The 21697-nt window shown below is 37.7% G+C and overlaps 2 protein-coding genes across 3 annotated transcripts in view; one reads left to right on the top strand and one right to left on the bottom strand.

The window, feature by feature from the left end:
• The window catches only part of LOC143018235 (uncharacterized), a 29619-nt gene extending 16230 nt beyond the window's left edge, over positions 1 to 13389 (bottom strand). The window contains exons 1-3 of the mRNA XM_076173484.1: positions 13282 to 13389; positions 10909 to 11526; positions 4806 to 5006 (exon numbers count right to left, since the gene is read on the bottom strand). Coding sequence (XP_076029599.1) covers positions 4806 to 5006; positions 10909 to 10971 — 264 coding nt within the window. The 5' untranslated portion in view covers positions 10972 to 11526; positions 13282 to 13389. The remainder of the gene's footprint in view (positions 1 to 4805; positions 5007 to 10908; positions 11527 to 13281) is intronic.
• A 2083-nt stretch (positions 13390 to 15472) lies between these two features.
• On the top strand, positions 15473 to 19826 carry LOC143018434 (uncharacterized). 2 transcript variants are annotated; one of them, XM_076173796.1, is made up of 2 exons: positions 15473 to 16054; positions 19503 to 19826. In XM_076173796.1, the coding sequence occupies exons 1-2, from the start codon at positions 15482 to 15484 to the stop codon at positions 19578 to 19580; spliced, it is 651 nt and encodes a 216-aa protein (XP_076029911.1). In that variant the 5' UTR covers positions 15473 to 15481; the 3' UTR covers positions 19581 to 19826. The 2 variants fall into 2 exon arrangements, with proteins under 2 accessions (XP_076029911.1, XP_076029910.1); XM_076173795.1 differs by having other exon boundaries at positions 19500 to 19826.
• Positions 19827 to 21697: the final 1871 nt, after the last annotated feature.

Below are 21697 nucleotides of genomic sequence, written 5' to 3'. Positions count from 1 at the left end.
GTGCCGTTGACCACACACATTCCTTGTATGAGGCAGCAGGCATCACTGAACGTCTTCTCCTCTTCCCACTTCCGTGGATTTGTGGAAAGAAAGTCCGGCAAGATACCGAGAATATCCAGGAGGCTTCGAGACCTCTTGGAGGCAAACGAAGACAGTGTTGCTGTTGCTACACTCTATTCTGGAATGTTGATTCATTTGGGGGCTTTCTCTGCTCCTTCTCGGTGCAGGATGGCTTGGGCAATGGCTTGTTTGGTAGAGGGAGAGAGCTGCGGGTCGAAGAGGGACAGGCCGATCAGGTGTTCCCTCAGATACCAGAAATGACAGTTCAGTACCTTGAAGCATGCCTTTCCAATAGGAGAATCATGGTATTCCAGGAGGTCCTTTCCGAGTTGGAGATCATTGGCCAGGGCGTAGGTGGGGAGCGTGGACTCGAATCAGCGGATAACGTAGATCTCAGAGATGAAGGAGAGGCACTTGGCCTGCGATCTCCCCTGGTGTGACCAAGATGGTGATCTGCTCTTTGAACAGCAACATCTTCAGGGAGTAGATTATGCGTGCCCTCTACCACGCTCAGTGGAACACCAGGGCGCTGGATCGTCATCTTGGGAAGAGCACCTCCAAGGAAGGTGATGGTGAGCTCCATCAGTTCCCTATAGTCATCTCAGGGCTGCTTCTGGATCATGATGGCATTCAGGGATTCAATGGTGGCTTCCCTCTTGGTAGCCAAGGTCTCAGGGAGGTCAGAAAGAGGCTGGATTGCCAAATGATCGATGAACTGCCAGTACTCCTTGAATCACGAAAAGAGGTTGATCTCAGGACCAGAAGAGGGTCCCAAGCACGAGGCAAAAACCTTTTCAACTAGAAGTTCGTGCATGTGGTGATGGCAGGTGAACGAGAATAGGGGCCGCTCCATCTTTTCCTGCAGTAAAGCAAACGCAGGATCCATTGACATTGCCAGTGTCACTGGCGATGTTGAAGCACATCCCTATGATGTGATCATTGATTCCCCTGTCTTCCAGATACTCAAAGACAGCTGTGGCGGCAGCCTCACCCATCCCAGCATGCAGCTTTGGAACACCCACGAGTTTCTTTACACCTTTACCGGTGACAATGATGGCTAGTCGGTTGGCCTGAGATCCATCGTCTTGAGAGACGATTTCATCAGTGGACGGTGAGAGGAGTCTGTGGACTGAATGCCTCCTTGATTTCTCCCGCCAGCGACACCCGGTACTTGGCTCTTGCCTTTCAGATGGACTCCGAGTTGAGGACAAGCTCCTGGGGATCATGGCCCAAGCTACTTGCCGTTGCGGCCATGACTCGAAGAGCCTGATGGCTACTGACCCCCATCCAATTCAGTGCGCTGACTAGATCAGGGGACATGACCATCTTGGTCCCCCGCATTCTCGCTTGCTTGGGCGGTGAGGCTCCTTCATCACCAGATGAGGAAGTCGAGGAGGGACGGACCAGACTGGAGGATGCAAACAAGGAGGACTTCAATTCCACGGTCTCCTCTGCCATCAGCGACCGTTCGCGTCCACCATGTGCAGCAGTTCTCTCTCGTCAATGGACCCCAGCTTCCAACTTCTTGTCATGCCCCATCATGGAACCCCGTCTTCCCTTCTCCCGCTGTGCCATGGGGAAGTCCTTGTCCTCCTTGATGGTCATCAGGGCAAGCGCATCAGCATGGGCAATGTCCAGAAGGCCCGGGAGACTTTCTTCAAACGCTTTCTGCTTCTCCTGGGGCTTGACTCCTGTATTCCACTTGCTCATCTACAGAACCTTCCACTCTTCAAAGAGGGAAATGATCTTTCTCCTGATGCTCGTTTCTGCCATAACCCAGAATCCAGGCTCAGAGCCAGAAGTCCAAAATTTCCTTGGCCACCTCCGCAGCGCTGTCAGGAACGGTTTTCTTTTGATCCTTGTGATAGAAGAAAAAGCAGCGGAGGGCATCTCCTCAGCTTGGGAGCTTGGCACCAGTTATGCACTCGATGCTATGTCCTACTAACCAAATCTCACTCTTTTTTCGGGTAGCCATGACCTGTGGGAAGAGATAGAAAACTTTAAAGTCATTCTGCCACCACTAAATATTAACCAATCCTCCTTAAACTTTGCACATAATAGTGTCTCAACACAATGCAGAATTCCACCGAAGTAGGTGAAAAAATCACAACTTTCAAAAATTGCCTTAGATGGCTATTGGCACCCTATTCTCCATATATGACAGAAGTCTAAGAAATAAGCCTGATGCTGACAGAGATATTGGGTCCAATCCAGAAACTAAGAGTCAATTCCACAGAGCTCACCTCCAAATGGAAATGAGGAGTTTCTTTTTTTTTTTTAAACGGACAGATTTGTTGTCTATCTTACAGGACCACCATGTATGGGTATCCATCAGTGGTCCCAGTAAAAGGATTATTCAGGTTAGGTATTATCCCTTGAGAGTACAAGCTTTTTTGGTCTCCTGAGCAAAACTCTCTGATGGTAGCCAAAGCAGAATATAGCATAAGAGGGCTAAAGCAGGAAAAGAATTAAATCTTTGATGTACAACATGAAGGGAGGGTGGGAGGGGTGTGGAGTGTATTTAGGGATGAAATGGGTGGGAGTGTTTTTATGCCTTTCCCTTTTTGGCTACCTCCCTTGGAAGGGGGAAAAAGCCTTGGTATATGTATGTATGTATGTACAACATGAAGATAAAGTGTACTATGTTAAATACTAAATATATATTAATTACTGACCCATATGACTGATTGACAGACTCATGAATCTAAAATCATAAAAACTTAGCACCTTCACAATCTGCGTTCAATGAAAAAAACATTCTCAATGCCATATGGAAGTACAGCCCTATGGGGTTCACCCGCATTCTTTGGACTGGACCTAAGACCTCTATCAACTATATTTCCTCCATCTTTTCAGAGTTGATCATTAATTGGCAACTGCTCCCCTTCTCCTTTTACCAAAACCAGTGACAAAGAAACAGTCCTGTATATTTCTTCTACATTTTCACAAATGGAGAGCTAAGAACTGGTAACTGCTCCCTTTCTCCTACTACTACTTTTAGCTGATGATATAGAATTTTTTTTTTTTACACATTCCTATAACACAGACACCTGTCAAAGGTTTCTTTCTAGATCAGCGTTTCCAAACTTGGGGTGCTGGAAAGTGATGCATACGTACACTTTCCCTTGTTCTTCTAGTAATAAGATATTAGTTAGGAAGTGCAGGACTGCTTAGACCTGACTGGATGATAGGGTCAGAAATGGTTGACAAATGCTGTATAATAGACCTATGAAAAGGGTTGAGGACCATTTCCAACCACTGTGGGGTTGTGGGTTTCCAGCCATTGAAATCTGAGACAACAATTATTTCACCACATTCCAGGTACAAGAGAGAATTAAGTGTAAGAACATAAGAATGAAGGAGACTGCAAGACACCATAAGGCCTACACTAGGCAGCTCCGTATCCATCACCACCTGTCATCCCCATCCATAAAATTGTCTAATTTTTTCTTAAAATAACTGATAGTTTCAGCGCTTACTACATGATTACTATGTCTATTCCATTCGTCGACCACCCTATTAGTAAACGAATTCTTGCCTATTTCCTTCTTAAATCCAAATTTGTCCAGTCTAAATCCATTACTGCGAGTCCTGCCCTGTTGTTTCAATATGATGACCTTGTTTGTGTACAAGAATTACAAATTTTTTTTGCCTTGGGTGCATGCTTTGGATGATTTCCTCCCTTATAATGGGGTAAAGGCCCTTGGTACAGTGAGTCCTCCTTATACGGTAATTCTTTATCCAGTAAATTCACAGTTACAGTATTTTGTAATTACTACCCTCGATTCTATTTACGGTAAGAAAAATTCACAGATACTGTATCCGTTAGATATTTTGAAGAGGAAAGAGCAGGGAGAAGGTACATCTGCCATATCCTATTATAACATGTTATAATGGGTTCGGTATACCGTAATTTCAATTTGCAGTAAGGTTTTCAGGAACGCATATGTACCATATAACGAGGACTTACTGTGCATAGATAGCCTTGAGTTTTACCGACTGTAAAATCACAGCCATCAGCTGGCAATGGCCCTCAAATCTTACCATAGATCTTTCTGGGAAGAAACACTGATCCTTCCTTCATGAGGTGCTGAGATGGGAGGGGCATTAAGTGGGTTTTATTATGTATACAAAGGGTGTGTGTTTTTACTCTGCTAACACCCTTACAAGAAAGGAAAGGTATTTCATATATATACCACTCCTCAGCCACCAGCTCTTCTTTTCTCATGATCAAGGAGATAAGAATGCTGTCACTGTGCCCCTATGTATATCATAAAAGACAACTAAACGGAGTGGAGTGTGGGGACTGAGGTTTCCTGTTTTGTATTTTTCTCCTGCATGGAGTCGAGGCATGCTTCAACTTGGCCATGCTCATCTTGCAAAAGGGAAATGCCATTGATATATATCAGTGTTTCCCAACCTCTTCCGACCTTAGTAACCCCTGTAGTCAGGTCTAAGCAGTCCAGCAACATCTAACTAATATCTTATTATTAGAAGGACAAGGGAAAGTGTATGTATGCACCACTTTCCAGCACCCCTATAATCTATTTCAGCATCCCAAGTTTAGAAACGCTGGACTATATACAAACATACTCATTTCATTATTGGCATACAGAAAAAAATGCAACAATAATCTAAGCTCTTAACAAAGAATATGTATCTCCAAGGTAGCACCAGTACCAAAAACCTGGACTTCAACTACATGTATACCTACCTGTTCTAAATATGAACATGCATATACAAACCTGACTGAGTTCATGATTGACGCTTTCATATTCTTCTGAGTCCCCTGCTTGACATTCTGATTCCTGTGCTGCAGGTCTGGACTCATCTCTGTTGCCGTCCCATAAATTACACGATTCATTCTGAGCTGGACTACTTTTTTCACAAACACTAATGTCACTGCTGTCCTTAGTGTTTGGCCATGGTGTCTCCTCTTCCTTAATCTGGAAAGAATCAATAATAATGAGTTTCAAAGCTACAACTGATATGCAGCACTTTAAGCATATTAGAATTAAGACAATAAATAAATAATAATAATAATAATAACCTCAATGGATGTACATTAAACCAAACTTTTAAAGCAAATAGGATTTTGTAACAGCAGAAGGCAACATGTATAGCTCAGTCTGCAATTTTAAAAGTGCATTAGATAAACACCTATGTGATACGGTGTGATCCCTTTTTGTTTATTCATATGTTCATTCCTTTATGAAATGTCTGAGAAGTATGGTAGGGAATACAAAGTTGGATAGAGTAAGAAATGTGGAAGTGAGGAGAGTGGGGGGTGGAAAAAGAGGTGGGATATAGGGCTGATGAAAGAGTATTGGGATGGTTTAGACACATGGAAAGAATGAAAGAAGAAAAAATAGTAAAAAGAAGTGTGGAAGGCAAAGGTGGATGGAGTAAACATGAGGGGTGACCAAGGATGAGATGGATGGATGGGGTGAAAGGGGAGTTGAATATGAAATGAATGTCTTTTATGCCTTCCTCCATTCTAGACAACAAAAACACATATTTAGTGCATGAAAAACCTCATGTATTACACAGGCATATACAGTGAAGTGTCATAATAAAGGGATTAAATGGAGAAAAGTGGATAAGCTCTTACAGAAGGAAAAATGAAAATGTAGTGAAAGTAAGTATGAAGACAAGAAACTAGGCACTGATGAAAAGTTACACCTAAGTAGAAATCATAAACTACAAAAATATGATAAAACAAGGATATGAGTAAAGTATGGAAACATGAAAATATTGAATGATCAAAAGATGAGATGACAGACGGAAAAATTATCTTAAGAACAAGTAAACAAGTTGAAGGGAAACAAAAGTGGAAAAAATTAAGTACTAGGAAAAGATGAGTAAAGCAACAGGTATCTGTCATTGGTCCCTGAACTATTAGTGATTGACGATGATTTGGTTTCATATCATGAACTCCCCCTATCAGTTTGGCTAGGGCAGTGCCCCTTAGAGGACTTTGTAGCATGGAATTTAATTTATTATGACCTTGGTCCAACTTGCTTGTAGCAGAGTTTGAAAAGCCATCACCTTGACCTCTGTCACAAATAGCAGCACTAGCCTAACTGGCCAGTGAGCTAGTATCATACATAAAACATCCTTACACATATATAAAACATCAGTCAACTCTACATATAAATAAAATACATTTTGACCTATCATAAAAAATTCCCCCTCTCAGAAAAGGGAATCAGAGGCATGATGTTCTCACATTTGTTTAGTTGTGGATTTGAATCCTGCACTCCTTTCTGATTCCAAATGGTCTAAGTACATAGAGCAAAGATGACAGCTTCTGCCACAGCAATGTGCCTCCTGGCATATGCTCCTCATCTCTTTCCAATAGAAATTGGCCATTTAATTTTACTGATGAGCATTTCTTTAAATCATGGTCGTCTCGAGTGGGCAATGTCGCTGATAGTTCTGCAGGGGAGGCCTACACTCTATTTGTCTTAGCCACTGTGTCTAAGTGTGTATGGGTTTTCTTAGTTTTGTAGTTGCTGTACTAGGTTATGACTTAGCTCATTTGCACTGGTAAAAATATTGGTGTTATGCTCTGGACTTAATGTGGGGAGATCACTTAATGTGGATATCTGTTTCACATATCTTCCTCAATAGTATTTGTTAACGGATTTTGTTGTTGTCGTTCCCTAGATTATCTGGCTGAGCAGTCCTGTCTCCCTGAGGATTGCCACAGATGGAACAGGGTTTTCTCACAAATCTCTTACAGAGTGTATATTGTGTTGTTGGCTTGTGTGATTGTACACAATGCAGTCTTCCATAAAGTGTTGCATAATAGGGGGTAAAGTGTTACATCCTGGGCAGTTATCTGCAATGTGATCGTCCAGCCCCTTCCAGTATCTTAAATGGGCTGGATGGTGACTGCATTGCAGTCTGGGCAGGTGGACTCTGTCCTTTAGAGGGAGAGAGGATTCAGAAGGATGGATATCAGGGGGTCTGGCATGCAGCAATGTATTGTTTTCTAGTTTTCAGGAACCTTGTTGAATGCTTTATTAACTATTCCTTATGGTGGTGCCATCTAGTTAAATCCCTCTAATATTTTCTGAATGATGCATGTGAAATACGTGCTAATGGAGTGACATTCTTTTAATCCATGTTCATTTGAGGAGGTGGGCAGTTTAGTTTTTGTTCTTTCTGGTATCAGTGTTTCCATCTATTTAAATACACCTGAACTTTACAATTCACTGATTTGCTGCTCATACATTCGCAGAAGTTATCTTGTGTGGTGTTAGCTAGAGCTTATGTTTTAGGTTAAGGAGTATTAGTATTTTGCTTCTTCTTTGTTCTGTTGTTTGTGTTTTTCCATTCCTCTTTCCCAGCATTGTGCTACAGCATCGTATGAGATCACTTTGACCAATCAGCATTCACTGTCATCATGATGCCATCGTACGATGCTCTATCTAACTGAAACCAATGAAAGCCAATTGCACTCCGACACCAACATGACGCTGTCATATGAATACTTACAGGTCCAGTTCGGCCTTCAGACAGTGTCAATTAAATCCGAAATATGTTAGATATATATTAAAAAGAAGGGTTGGTTTAAAAAAAAATTGAGCAACTAGTTCTCTGACAATGGAAAGTTAAAGGCAAAAATTGGGGGGGGGGCTTCAGCCCCTTCAAACCCCCCACCTTTACCTCAAACCATTCACTCTCTCCATTTCTAATCCTAACACAAGCTCTACTACTCTCATAAAAACTCTTGACTGCTCTTTACAGCTTTCCTCCTATCCCGTATATCTGCAGTACCTCCCACAGTGCCTTCCTGTCTACCTTGTCATAAGCCTTTTCCAGATCCATAAAAGCCCAAAAAACATCCTTACCTTTTTCTATAGCTTTCTCACATATCTGTCTTACCACAAAAATCTGATCTACACAACCCCTACCTGTCCTAAAAACACTCTTCTTCAATTACTCCCTCTGTTCCTCTCCTAATCCTCTCAATCAAGACCCTCCCATAAGCCTTCCCAATTACACTCAACAAGCTGATCCCTCTGAAACTACTACGCTCACACTTGTCCCCCTTTCCCTTGTAAAACGGAACTATACAGGCACTCCTCCAGTCCTCCGGCACTCTACCCTCTCTTAAACAAACATTAAACAACCTCACCAGCCAGTCCACCATAACTGTACCTTTCTTTAGACATTCTGCATGGCATCCATCCAACCCAGGTGCCTTACTTGCTCTCATCATCTTAACAGCTGCCTTCACTTCATCTTTCCCTATTTTTCCTCCATTTTCCTCACTCATCACTCTCATTTTCTTAGTGCTTCCCACTGCAACTACCTTTCATTCCCTATCCTCCTTCACATTTAGCAACTCCCTAAAATACTCTGCCCACCTTCCTCTCACTGCTTTCTCTTCCATTATCATCTCTCCGTCTGCTTGATTCGTCTCCTTTTCCTCTTTTAATTTCTTTCCAAAACTTCTTTTTATTACTTTCAAAATTTTCTGTCATACTCTTACCCCACTTCACATCTGGTCTCCTCTTTGCTTCCTTTATCTTATGCTTAAATTCCCTTCTCTTTACTTTGTACCTCTCATATGATTCCCTCATCCTAATTTGTAGCCAATCTATGAATGCCTGTTTCTTTTCTTCTACACCCTTTCTATGATGTTTGTTAGTGACAGTTTAGTTTCTTTTGTACTACTGGGAAATGTTGTGAATTAATGTTATCAGTCTATTCTGTGGTGAGTTTTATCTTCCCTGACTGTGATCCATTCAATAAATGTAGGTAGTATGGTTTGGGGTACTAGTTTAGTTTCCTGTATGAATGCTTTGTGTATGATGTGTCTATGTAGGACCTGTTGCAGCTTTGTTTTTTCTAATGCTGCTGTTGTAAATTTAAAGTGTGTTTGTTTTATGTTTTATGGAGAATGGTTGTATATGGATGATGTTGTGATGTATGAGGTGGAATGGGTGGGGGGATGGGGGGTGAGGTAGTATGTGTGAGAAAAATTTTACACAGCCTGAAGGGATTTTCCCCATCTTCTCCTTTTCTGCATGAGGGGACGGAGAGGGGGGGTCGCCAATTTAATGAAGCGGCCTTGCTGTGGATGTTCTGTGTCTTGCGACACTGCCTCTGACCCAGGGGAGTAGACAAAATGCAGGGATGACCCATCATCCAGGAGGTGCCAAGATAAGAGGAAGGGTAGAGGGTGGAGGGGAGTGGAGTGGAGTGTATTAGGGATGGAATGGATGGGAATGGTTATGTCTTTTTCTTTTTGGCTACCTCCCTTGTAAGGGGGAAAAAGCCTTTGGTATATGTATGTATGTTTTATGTTGAAGTATTTACAGGATTTAATGAAGCGGCCTTGCTGTGGATGTGCTGTGTCTTGTGACACTGCTTCTGACCCAGGGCAGTGGACAAGGTGCAGGGATGACCCATCATCCAGGAGGTGCTCAGATAAGAGGGAGGGTGGAGGGGTGTGGAGTGTATTCAGGGATGGAATGGGTGGAAATGATTTTATGCCTTTCCCTTTTTGGCTACCTCCCTTGTAAGGGGGAAAAAGCCTTTGGTATATGTATGTATGTTTTATGTTGAAGTATTTACAGAAAAAAGGAGCATTACTCACTGGGTTCTGTCTCCTATTCTCTAATTATCTATCCTACCTAGCCTCAAATTCATGTACAGTTCTAACTTCATCTATATTCTTAATTTCCAATTAGCATATCTAGCGGTTTTGTGTGTGTGGAGGTGATTATAAAGAAAATTCTATTCTATACTCTTCTATACATATTTTTCATATTTAGTCCAAGATATTGGCTAAAACATGATGTAAAAATCATATGAAACCAAAAATATATTATTGATGATTTTCTGCATGTAATGAGGAACTACAGAAATAAGTACCTAACATAACCTGATATACAACCTACATCCATTATAAAGGGACACACACGCCTGTACATTCCTTATGTAGATAGTGTTATAATAACAGGACCAATACCAATGATGGATACTTGCATGAGGTGATCCTGCAAAAATGACATCAGTAAATCATCTTCCAGTCAACTTTTTCACTTCTATATAGAGGTGCAGCCCCAAGGGGCTGGCACTTTGTCTTCAGACTGGGCACAAGCTCTTTATCAGCTTATCTATATTTCCTCCACCTTTTAACAAAGGAGTGCTCATAAGAGGCGATTTCTCCTTTTCTGCTACTTTCAAAGAGTGACGTGGAAACAGCCCCACACAGTAGAATGCAAATATAGACATTTGTCGAAGATTTCTTCATAGAGAGATCTATTGTAGGACCTTAAACCAGTGACATCTACTGTGGGATCGTGGGTTTCCACTCAACAAACTCATGGCAACAACTGACTTGTTACAGTAACAAATGCTGCCTTGAGTTTTGCGGACTAGAAATAACCAATCCCACTGTAGTTGACAATGGTTCTCAGGCCCTCTCATAAATCTCTCTGGAAATAAACTTATGAATATTGTCGGTGTTGTATTTGTGTGGGTCAGTTTCTATGTCACAAGCTTATAGTAATAGTAGGAGAGCAGCTACCAATAGTCAGCTCTCCTTATTTAAAAAGATGAGGAAATTCAAATGAAGCTGACAGAGGTCTTGGGCCTAATCTGGAGAACTAATGTCAGTCCCTCACCTCTATCATATGTTGATAGATTCTGAAGAAAGCAACTGGGACATAATTCCCTCTGTTGTCCATTTGCATACTCCTGTCATTGGTCCTACAAAGGGCGTTAGGATAATGACAATGCACTCCATCAAAAATAACTGAATTCCATGTAAAATAAATAAAATATCCCTTCCTGCTCATTGTGTAACTCTAAAATCTAACATATTACCTGAATATACTCCTCAGGTTCTTCTTTAATATAGACTTCTTCAATGGGTGAGACAAGATCCATTGTGATAACTCAGTACTTCATAAAATAAATTCTTTATCTTTATTTTCTTAATAAAAACATTCAGCTTGCTATCAACACACAAACTTCAATGCCTGGCTGTCTTTACTGGTAAGCATTACCTAAAACCCAATGCTTTTCCAAACAACTTTACTTTCACTTGAAAAAAGTCACTGATAATATATAATATCTGAATCCCTTTTAGGGCATGAAGCTACATAAATCTCTTCATAAAAATTATAAAGCTTTACCATCTACAATATCTAAACACCTATCAATTACTTCAGTTCAATATCAGATGGTTTCACTGTTTCACTTAATCATATGTTAAGTGACTAGACACTTCACTATATAGGAAAATATATGGTTTTTCTATAGCCCTGATTCCACTATGATATGAATGCTGGGTCATTCATACTCTGAGTGCTGGTTAAGGGCATGGGTTATTCTTTTGAATTGTCTTGACACTCAGCTCAATTACATATAGGTTTCCTCGAGATTCTTCGTCTAATCAGTAACGACTTTCTGTCTCCATCCCATGGAGCTGCTTTCAGCAACCTGAAATAAAATATATAGTCACAATTACAAAGATCAACACATGAGTTTAGTATAATACATAGCTAAAGCTACCACTACTTACGAATTTCACATTATAATGATTTTTATGGTACATGCTTTATCACAAATCCTCAAGACCAATGCCAGGTACTTGCTATTAGTGGTTTTGCATGATGGATTTATAGTCATCACCCTGTAGCCCACTTTCTAAACATCACCAACCTCCCAATGAGCTGATTTTTTTTTTTTTTTATCAACTTCAGCTCTATTTTTTTCACATTTTCATATCAAATTTAAAACATGCAAATGCTCCCCTCCTCCTACAACAATTAGTGCATAGAAGCTGCCCAATGCTAATACATACAGACAACAGTCTAATTCTTTCCTGCTTGATGCTACTAGCTAGATAGTGACTGTGGGTTTCCTACAAAACAGACTAATAGAAATATATCAATTAATTAATATATGGGAATTCCTGGACTATAGCAGTTCAACCTGGTAACAATTTGTTTCACTAACCCTCCAGTGCTTTACACACACAAATAATTTACAAACAATCCCTTGTACATTCAAACTCTGGAAATTTAAACTTTGGATAATAATATAGATTCTTGTTTCATTTTACCATGTTTAGCACCTGAGGGGTGAGGGAGGAAGTCATGTTACTAGACCTATAAGGTCTACAAGGTCAAGACAGGACTATTATTATACTCCAAAAGAGCAAATTTATACAACATAGATAATATTATTATAATGTAAATTATATCATTGGCTAAATATCCAACCCCAACCAATTTCAAACATGTTCCTACTACTTGTTATGGGTGGAGTGGGAGAGCTTATTTAATTATTATTATGACAAATTATTAAATAATCTATATCAAGAATTTCAAATTCTATACATTGGCAATTTTTGTAATTGTCATTTCATACCTCGACTTTATTAGGATAAGATATGGTAAACACCCTGCAGATCACCACCCAACAAATGTTTTAATTTTCTCACAAATTAAACAAATGTAACTATATGCTATGGAAAAAAAAACTTCTTTTTGTTTAGGAACAAACACACAAGACAAAAAATAGAATTTGAGATGAAATACAAGAATAATACCCTAACTTCACTGCACTGCTGTGTAAGACTACCAATCTCTAGTAAACTCCCCATAAGTAGACAAAGAACAAAAGTAGTTTTGCCAAAATATTCAATTTACATGTCTCATAAACAAATTGCATGTCACCTAGTTTTCCACAATGCACAGGATACCAGTCTTTATTTTGATCACATGATACTCCCTGTTACAGTGCAAGATGTACTGGAATTACATATGTACCAAACATGGGAGTAACCCTTGCTGTGTGACTTCCTCCTCTTCCGCCCCCCAAATGGCACCTTCTCTGCGGACTCGTCGTATAGCCAACTTCGGTTAATAGAAACAACTAAATACATTTTGGTCGCATCCAATGTGTATAATCTGACGTTCCATCATTACGACACAAAGAGAGACAGTATTAATAAATCACAAACCATGATCAACGGTCTGACATATATTGATTCCCTGTCTGACACCTGCGGTCAACTAATCCCGTGAACAGTTCCAAATATTTCTCTAAAACTAACTATTACCTAATATTTAACTACCTATGATGTTTCATATTAAAACTATGATCTGTTGCAAGGAAAACTTTTCGCGAAGAAGACAAAAAAATAATGTAAACATAAGAAATTGGGGATTTAAAGACATGTAAACAAACCTTGTTTACATCGCAGCTCCGCCACCAACAACTAACCCCTGTCGAGCTTTCAGCGCTTGATGGCCTCCCTACGGTTTTTGCCCGATTGCTCATATTCAAATTTGTTTCCCCTATCACATTCACTCGTATTTGTCTCCACAGATATTTAGATCAAGAACCATCATATTTTTCTAGGATCTTAATTGCAGTATCTACAGGCGTCAGAATTGCAGGTGAACAATGCCTGAAATGGTCCCCAGCAACATAACCGCTGAACGCCGAATACAGTCATTTACCCCCCTCCCCTGAGTCCCAACCCAAACATACAAACTTCACCAAACCTAGCAACTAGCAAGGTCAAAGAAGATTTTCTTATTAATGAAACCTTAGATCTTTGTGAAAATCAGAAGATAAATATAAGTGCACAAAACTATATAATATCACTATACCAAACAAATGTGGTTAAAATTAGACCTACGAACAACAAATGTGAAAGGGGTGGGTGGTGTTGCAACTGAAGGTAGCATTCCCCAATTCGCTTGTCTCACTCACCCACCAGAAAACGAACAAACTCTCGGAGAAATGTTAATGCTACATAGTAAATTTATTATTACATTTATTTATCAGTATTCTGATGTAAGATGCGGGACCAAGTCATATACCTAATATATATCCCTAATGTATATTCCCAGTATACGCCAATCAATTATGAAAAATTGGGTATTGCAGTACATTTAATCTTATGATGGTCACATACAATAAATTATTGATGTTCTAGAAATGTTTAACTATCATGAATAATATATCCCAGAGAGGCTCATTATTAAAAAAATCTCAAAGTGGACATGCACACACATACACGTTCCGAAAAACATACATTTGTTTTTGCTGCTTTTGATGTGCAGTGCACAGGTCTCACCTCTGAAAACCCTTACACAAGAGGTGAGAGTGTATTCTCTTTTGACAAAACAGACGTTAGAATAGGAGCAAAGTATGCATGCAGTAGGAAGGCTCAGGGCTAGGTCTGTAGAGAGTAGGTCGAGTTGCATATATGTAGGTTTACGTAAGAAGCCTTGCGGCCATCGTCCACCTTTAGGGTGTCCGCCCCAGGGATTTGAACTCGGGTTTCCCGCGCATGCAGCAAGACCGATACGATGCTATCCAGAGCCCCTTAAAATCGTCCAATATTGTACAACTGAACTGCTGACACCTATGTGCGGTTATTAGACTTCATGTATATATATATATATAATACTGATGACCCACTTTCGGAGAAGAATAAGCGAAGATATAGAGATCTGTATATTTCGATCACTTACTGTGATCCTCTTCGGCAGATGTATATACCGCCATTAAGATATATATATATATATATATATATATATACATATATATATATATAAATATTTGTATATATATGTATGTATGTATATATATATATATGTATATATATATATACATATATATTCATATGTATATGTATATATATATATACATATATGTATATACATATAAATATATATATATATATACATATATATATATATATAGATACATTATACATATGTATATAACACACACACACACACACACATATATATATATATATATATATATATATATATGTATATATATATATATATATATATATATATATATATATATATTTATTTATATATAAAGATGGATAAAAGAGTTACGGGTCTCGTTCCGAGTTTATTCCTGACCGGTTTCTCTTGTAGCTTCTTCAGAGGAAGAAGCTACAAGCAAAACCGGCCAGGAATAAACTCGGAACGAGACCCGTGACTCTCTTTTTTTCAACTTGTCACAATGTCTCAATATATATATATATATATATATATATATGTATATATATGTATATATATACATATATATATACACACATATATATATATACATACATATGTATATATATATATATATATATATGCATATATATATGCAATATGTCACACATAGAAACCATAGTCGGAGTGTCAGGAAAAATTGGGAAAGCGTTAACTTCTATATTTCGGCTACTAGCTGTAGCCCTCTTCAAGAAAGTACACCTGACTCTCGTGCCGTTCACACCCTCCGCTCAGCGCTCCCTACGAGAAAGTAATTCAACATGGCACATACAAGAAACAGCAACAGCTCCAAGAAACTTGAAGATATGGTGGAGAGTCTTGTGAAAGCAAGATAAGAGGACAGACAGTTCCTGATGCAAGCAAGGAAAGAAGACCAACAGTTCCTAAGCGAGTTGAAAGAGATAGTTAAACAACAAAGGCAGGAGATACAATATCTCAAATCGACTGTAGTTAATCTCCAAGCTAGAGTGGAAGACCTAGAGCAGTACACGAGGAGAGAAGATATAATCATCAGTGGTTTAAAGATTGTGAAAACGTATTCGGAAGCTGTGAAAGGTGACTCCGACTATAGTGCAGATAACAGTGGTCAGAACATTGTAGAAAATCAAGTGATCCATTCTCTAAGTAACAAGGGAATACAGATCAGAGACACAGAGATATCAGCTTGCCATACACTGGGAAAAAGAAAACAGGACGGTACCCAAAATGTGATCGTGAGATTCGTTTCAAGAAAGTCGAAGGTGAACGTGCTGAAAAACGCCAAGAAATTGAAGGGGACGGGCGTCTACGTGAATGAACACCTGACAAAACGAACCGGAGAGATTGCCAAAACAGCACGCGACATGAGGAAACAAGGGAAGATCATCTCGACATGGACAAGAGACTGCAAGGTGTATATCAAGTGCAAGGATGAAAAAGTACATCAAGTAAGTAATCTTGAACAATTAGTTGAATTTCAATAGTTCACATTCCTTAATCTTCTAACACAAACATAACCATGAACACTACAACTAACACAAAAACTAAAACAAACATATCAAAAAACTGTTCTTCATGCCATACCCTTGTCCCTACCAATCACCTCAAATGTACATTATGCAAACATTTATATCATTTCATGTGTGCAAATATACCCGTAAATTCTGCCAAAAATAACCCCAATATTTTCAATAACTGGTTCTGCCTAGACTGCTCAAAAACATTTCCCTATCATGCCATCTCAAACACAGAAATTAATATTTTGTTTTCCGCGCCAAATCTCGCATCAAAAAACCCAGATGTATATACCGCCATTAAGAAGTATAAAGAAATAGACAAAATATCAGAAAAGGAATTTTCGATATTTAATCACAATAATACCCAAATTGACCCCGAATTAAATTTTTACTCAAAACTAACAAAAGACAGCGATTACTATAGTGATACACAATTTGACACGGTATTTCGTGATATTGATGGTTTCACACTAATTCACATCAATGCAAGGAGCCTAAACGCCAATTATCAGAAAATTGACTGTTATCTCAAGTTACTCAATAAAAGCTTTGACGTTATAGTGATAAGCGAAACATGGATTGACCCAGGATGTCTAGTAAACTTCTTACAAGACTATACTCCTTACAGTGCTAATAGACAGATCCAAAAAGGCGGCGGAGTCTCTATCTTCATAAAAAAAATCAATTTCATGCAAACTAATAAATCAATCCACTAATTCGTATGAAAACCTATTTGATTGCGTAGCTGTTGAGATTTTCAGTAAAACTAAAAAAAATACCGTCATAACAAGTATTTACAGAAAGCCAGGCACAAACATCAATGAGTTCACAAATATGCTTGAAGAAATCATAACTCCATTTAGAAATAAAAATCTATATCTCTGTGGTGACTTCAACATAGATTTACTTAAGTATGAGACTCATGAACAAACAAGACACTTTACAGATATGATTTTCTCTTTAGGTATATATCCTTTGATAAATAAACCAACCCGAATAACAAATACAAGTGAAACATTGATAGATAACATTTTCACCAATATTGTAAACTCCGAGATTCATAGTGGTATCTTAATAAGTGATATAAGTGACCATCTACCGGTATTCACTATCAGTCCAAAAGAAATGCACTGCATAACAAAACCCAGAATTGTACTTAAACGTAAAATTGACGAAAAAGATATTGCAAAATTAAATCAATGCTTAAAAGAAGAAAATTGGGATCAGGTTTACGAGTCAGAAAATGCCAATCTATCATATAACGAATTTGTAAGCATTATCATGAGTAATGTAAACAAATGCTGCCCAGAGAGAGAAGTAGAAATAAAACCACGTAACGTAAACTCAAAACCATGGTTTACAAACGGTCTTAAGAATGCGTGTCGAAAGAAAAAACAACTTTACAAGAAATCAATTCAAAGCAAGTCCTTGACAGACGAAAACAAATACAAAGTGTACAAAAACAAACTTACAACAATTTTACGCAACTGTGAAAAAAAATACTATGACACACTGCTTGAAGGTTATAAAGGTAATATAAAAAAGACATGGGAAGTAATAAACAACTTAACTAGGCACAAAATTAATAACACCAATGAATTCATAGACATTATTAAAAAAGGAAAAACTATAAAAGAAGTGGCAAACGAATTTAATGAATTTTTCTCCCATGTAGGACTTAACCTCGCGAAACAAATAAAGACAACACATCAAACTTACGAGACATTTTTGAAACACCGAATAAATAACACTATGTTTTTAAAACCCGTCACGGAAAACGAACTTATGAACACAGTAAAATCAATGCAGAACAAGAAATCACTCGATTGCACAGGACTCAATATGAACCTCATAAAACAAATTATGCCTATCATCAAAGATCATTTTCTGACAATATGCAATAAATCATTTGAACAAGGGATATTTCCAGATGCAATGAAAATAGCAAAAGTAATACCGATATTCAAATCAGCCGACAAATCAAGTTATAATAACTATAGACCAATTTCACTATTACCACAGTTTTCCAAAATTCTTGAAAAGTTATTCACAATTCGCCTTGACTCATTTCTAAAAAGAAATGACGTCATTTACCATAGTCAATATGGATTTCAACGAAATCTTTCAACGTCTACAGCAGTAATGGAATTAATTGAAGAGATAACTAACAATATAGAACAAAAGAAAAAGACAGCCGGCATATTTATTGATCTTAAAAAGGCATTTGACACAGTAAATCATGAAATCCTAATTCGAAAGGCCGAATACTATGGGCTAAGAGGTAAAGTTAATGACTGGTTAAAAAGTTATCTAAAAAACAGGAAACAATATGTGGCCATTGAGGAAGAAAGATCACACATTCTACCAGTTACATGCGGAGTACCTCAAGGTTCAGTTCTAGGACCCAAACTATTCTTACTATACATTAATGACATTACAAATGTATCCAACCTTATGAAATTTATACTGTTCGCCGACGATACCACCATTCTATGCTCCGATACAAATTCCGACAAACTGATCAAGACAATTAATGAAGGATTATGTCAACTATCCAACTGGTTTTCAGCCAATAAGCTATCCTTAAACGTATCAAAAACTAACTACCTGCTTTTCTACAAAAATAATGAAAGTACTAAGCCGATCAAAATAAACAACGAAATTATTGAAAAAGCGTCCGTCAGTAAATTCCTAGGCGTGTATTTAGACGATCAACTTAATTGGAAACATCATATAAAACACGTGATAAATAAGATATCCAAAACTTTAGGAATTATGCATAAAATGAGAAATATCCTCAATGAAAATACCCTACGTACCATTTATTGTAGTCTACTACTACCATACTTAAACTATTGTTCAGAAATTTGGGGTAATACTTATCAAACTAATCTTCAACGCATAATTACCTCTCAAAAAAGGGCACTGCGTATAATCTGCAATGTAGGTCGTTTGGAACATACAAATAATTTATTTAAAAAACTAAATCTACTCAAATTCAATGACTTAATAAAGTACAAAACTGCCATTGTTATGCACCAAATCTACAATAAACACATGAATCAAAACATATTGAAATTTTACTCAACTTACGAAACTCGCTATGCGACTAGGCAAACAAACGACTTCTTTAAAACTCAATACAGAGCAACCAAAAAAAGCCAATGCTTATCTATTATAGGTGTTAACACATGGAATAAACTGGAAAAGGATTTACCTAAGACAAAATGTTTATCATCATTCAAACGATACTTAAAAAAGTCTTTAATCTATAAGTATTAGTATATTGAACACTTCAGGTCCATTTCATGGTTGTATTCATGGAGAAACTGTCATGCACTGCCCAAGTCTGCCGCTCTTTTTTTTTCTATTCCAGCAGGTCACGGTGACCCAGATCTGCGCATTAAGCAATTATCGTCCCGTCAACAATCGACCTGACCTCTCACCTCTCACCTGACCCCCACAAGTTGCGATGCTCGCTCGTGCCCCCGATTTCTACGTGAGGTCGGAGTTAGCGGACGTCGTGACGCATGTCATTGTGTGTGTGTATATATGTGTATGCATGTATGTGTGTATATATGTGTGTAGATGTGTATGTACCATACTGACATGTAACAAAAATAAATAAATAAAAATAATTTTTTTCCTTAAGGGAGAGCAACTCCCCATAAGCTTTGCTTCTTGCTCTCCCTTTTCAACTACCAATTTTGTAAAAAAAAAAAAAAGATGTATATATGTATGTCTAATTGTATTTAATATTGTTGAATAAACCTATAATAATAAAAAAAAAGATAGGCGAAGTGGGAAGACATACTGTATATACTCCTCTGTCGCAAGGAGAGGGATATAACAGCAACTATAGATATGTATGTATACACATATACATACACACACATATATATTTATACATACGAGTACTATATATGTATATCTGTATATATATATATATATATATATATATATATATATGTGTGTGTGTGTGTGTGTGTGTGTGTGTATAGTATATATATAATATATATATATACTATTAATAATATATATTATATATACATATATATATATATATACATATATATATATATATATATATATATATATATATATATATATATATATATATATATTATGATTTTTTTTGGCATCCACATTTGGAATATGCTGTTTCCGTATGGTCACCGAATCTCATTAAAGACATTGACAGACTGGAAAAAGTACAACGGCGAGCCACAAAACTGATTCCAAATATCAAAAATAAATCATACGAAAATCGACTAAAACATATGAATCTGTTTTCCCTAAAAAAGCGTAGACTCAGAGGTGACTTGATACAGGTCTTTAAAATTCTAAAGGGAATTGACAACCTCAAAAGTGACAAAATTTTCACATTGAATGAGAATCAGACAAGAAACAATGGTCTCAAACTGTCCGAAAATAGATTCAATTTGGAAGTAGGTAGAATCAACTTTGCCAACCGTATAGTTAATGAATGGAATAAACTTCCTACACAGGAAGTGCAATGTAGTTCAGTTCAAAGCTTTAAAAATAATTTAGATAAACACCTAAGCAAGATGCTGTAATGATTATAATTAATTTCATATCATTTGTTTTTGTTTTGTTATCATTTGTCTGTTTTAATTTTCATTTATTATTAGTTATATATCAATTCATTATTATTTACAATTTACCTGTTTGTTTATTATCTAACTATACCTATGCATTTATTTATGTATTTTATTTGTTATTTACATTATTAGTTTTTATTTATTAATTTATTATTATTATATATTTTTTTCGCATCCGACATAGATATGGACCGAAAGGTCTCCTGTCGGCATGCTCGCCTTTGTAATCCTTTGTAATATATATATATATATATATATATATATATATATTTATATGTATATATATATATATATATATATATATATTAGAATAAATAGGCAGTAAGTTCTCTTTTAAACATGTTTGGTTAAAGACCAGCGCAAATTCAGTATCAACTAACTTCTTAGTAGTTTTCTCTATCTTCCGAATAGACTTCTTGTAATCAGAAGGGAGGTCAAAAACGAGGCTGCCGAGATTCATATTGTATTGTTAAGAAAATACTATACAATAATACATAATGCGAGCTTTCGGTTGATGCTGTCAACCATCTTCAGGCGAGAAAAGAATCTAATACATAAAAGGCTAACAATTTAAGTACAGAAATTTGGTGTATACAAGGTACTGGGAGAGGTCACAGTTGCTACCTAGGTTGGCGCACAATGGTGTATACATGGTACTGGGAGAGGTCACAGTTGCTACCTAGGTTGGCGCACAATGGAGCTACGTGTGGTGGGTCTGTTGTTGATTGGTGAGATTATGTCCGGTGGGATTATGTTCGGTGGGATTATGTCGGCTGCGCTGGGAGGATGTCTGCTGGAACTCCGTAGGATGGGTCTGTTGTTGATTGGTGATATTATGTCCGGTGGGATTATGTCGGCTGCGCTGGGAGGATGTCTGCTGGAACTCCCTAGGGAGGAACTGCTGCTTCTGGGAGTTGCGATGCTCGGAGGATGTCTTTGAACAGTCGAGTTC

Source organism: Oratosquilla oratoria, chromosome 34, assembly GCF_046742065.1.
Source record: "Oratosquilla oratoria isolate Oo_2021 chromosome 34, ASM4674206v1, whole genome shotgun sequence".
Taxonomy (NCBI): Eukaryota; Metazoa; Arthropoda; class Malacostraca; order Stomatopoda; family Squillidae; genus Oratosquilla; species Oratosquilla oratoria.
The sequence above is the reverse complement of the archived record's forward strand: the minus strand, read 5'-3'. Positions and strand labels throughout refer to the sequence as shown.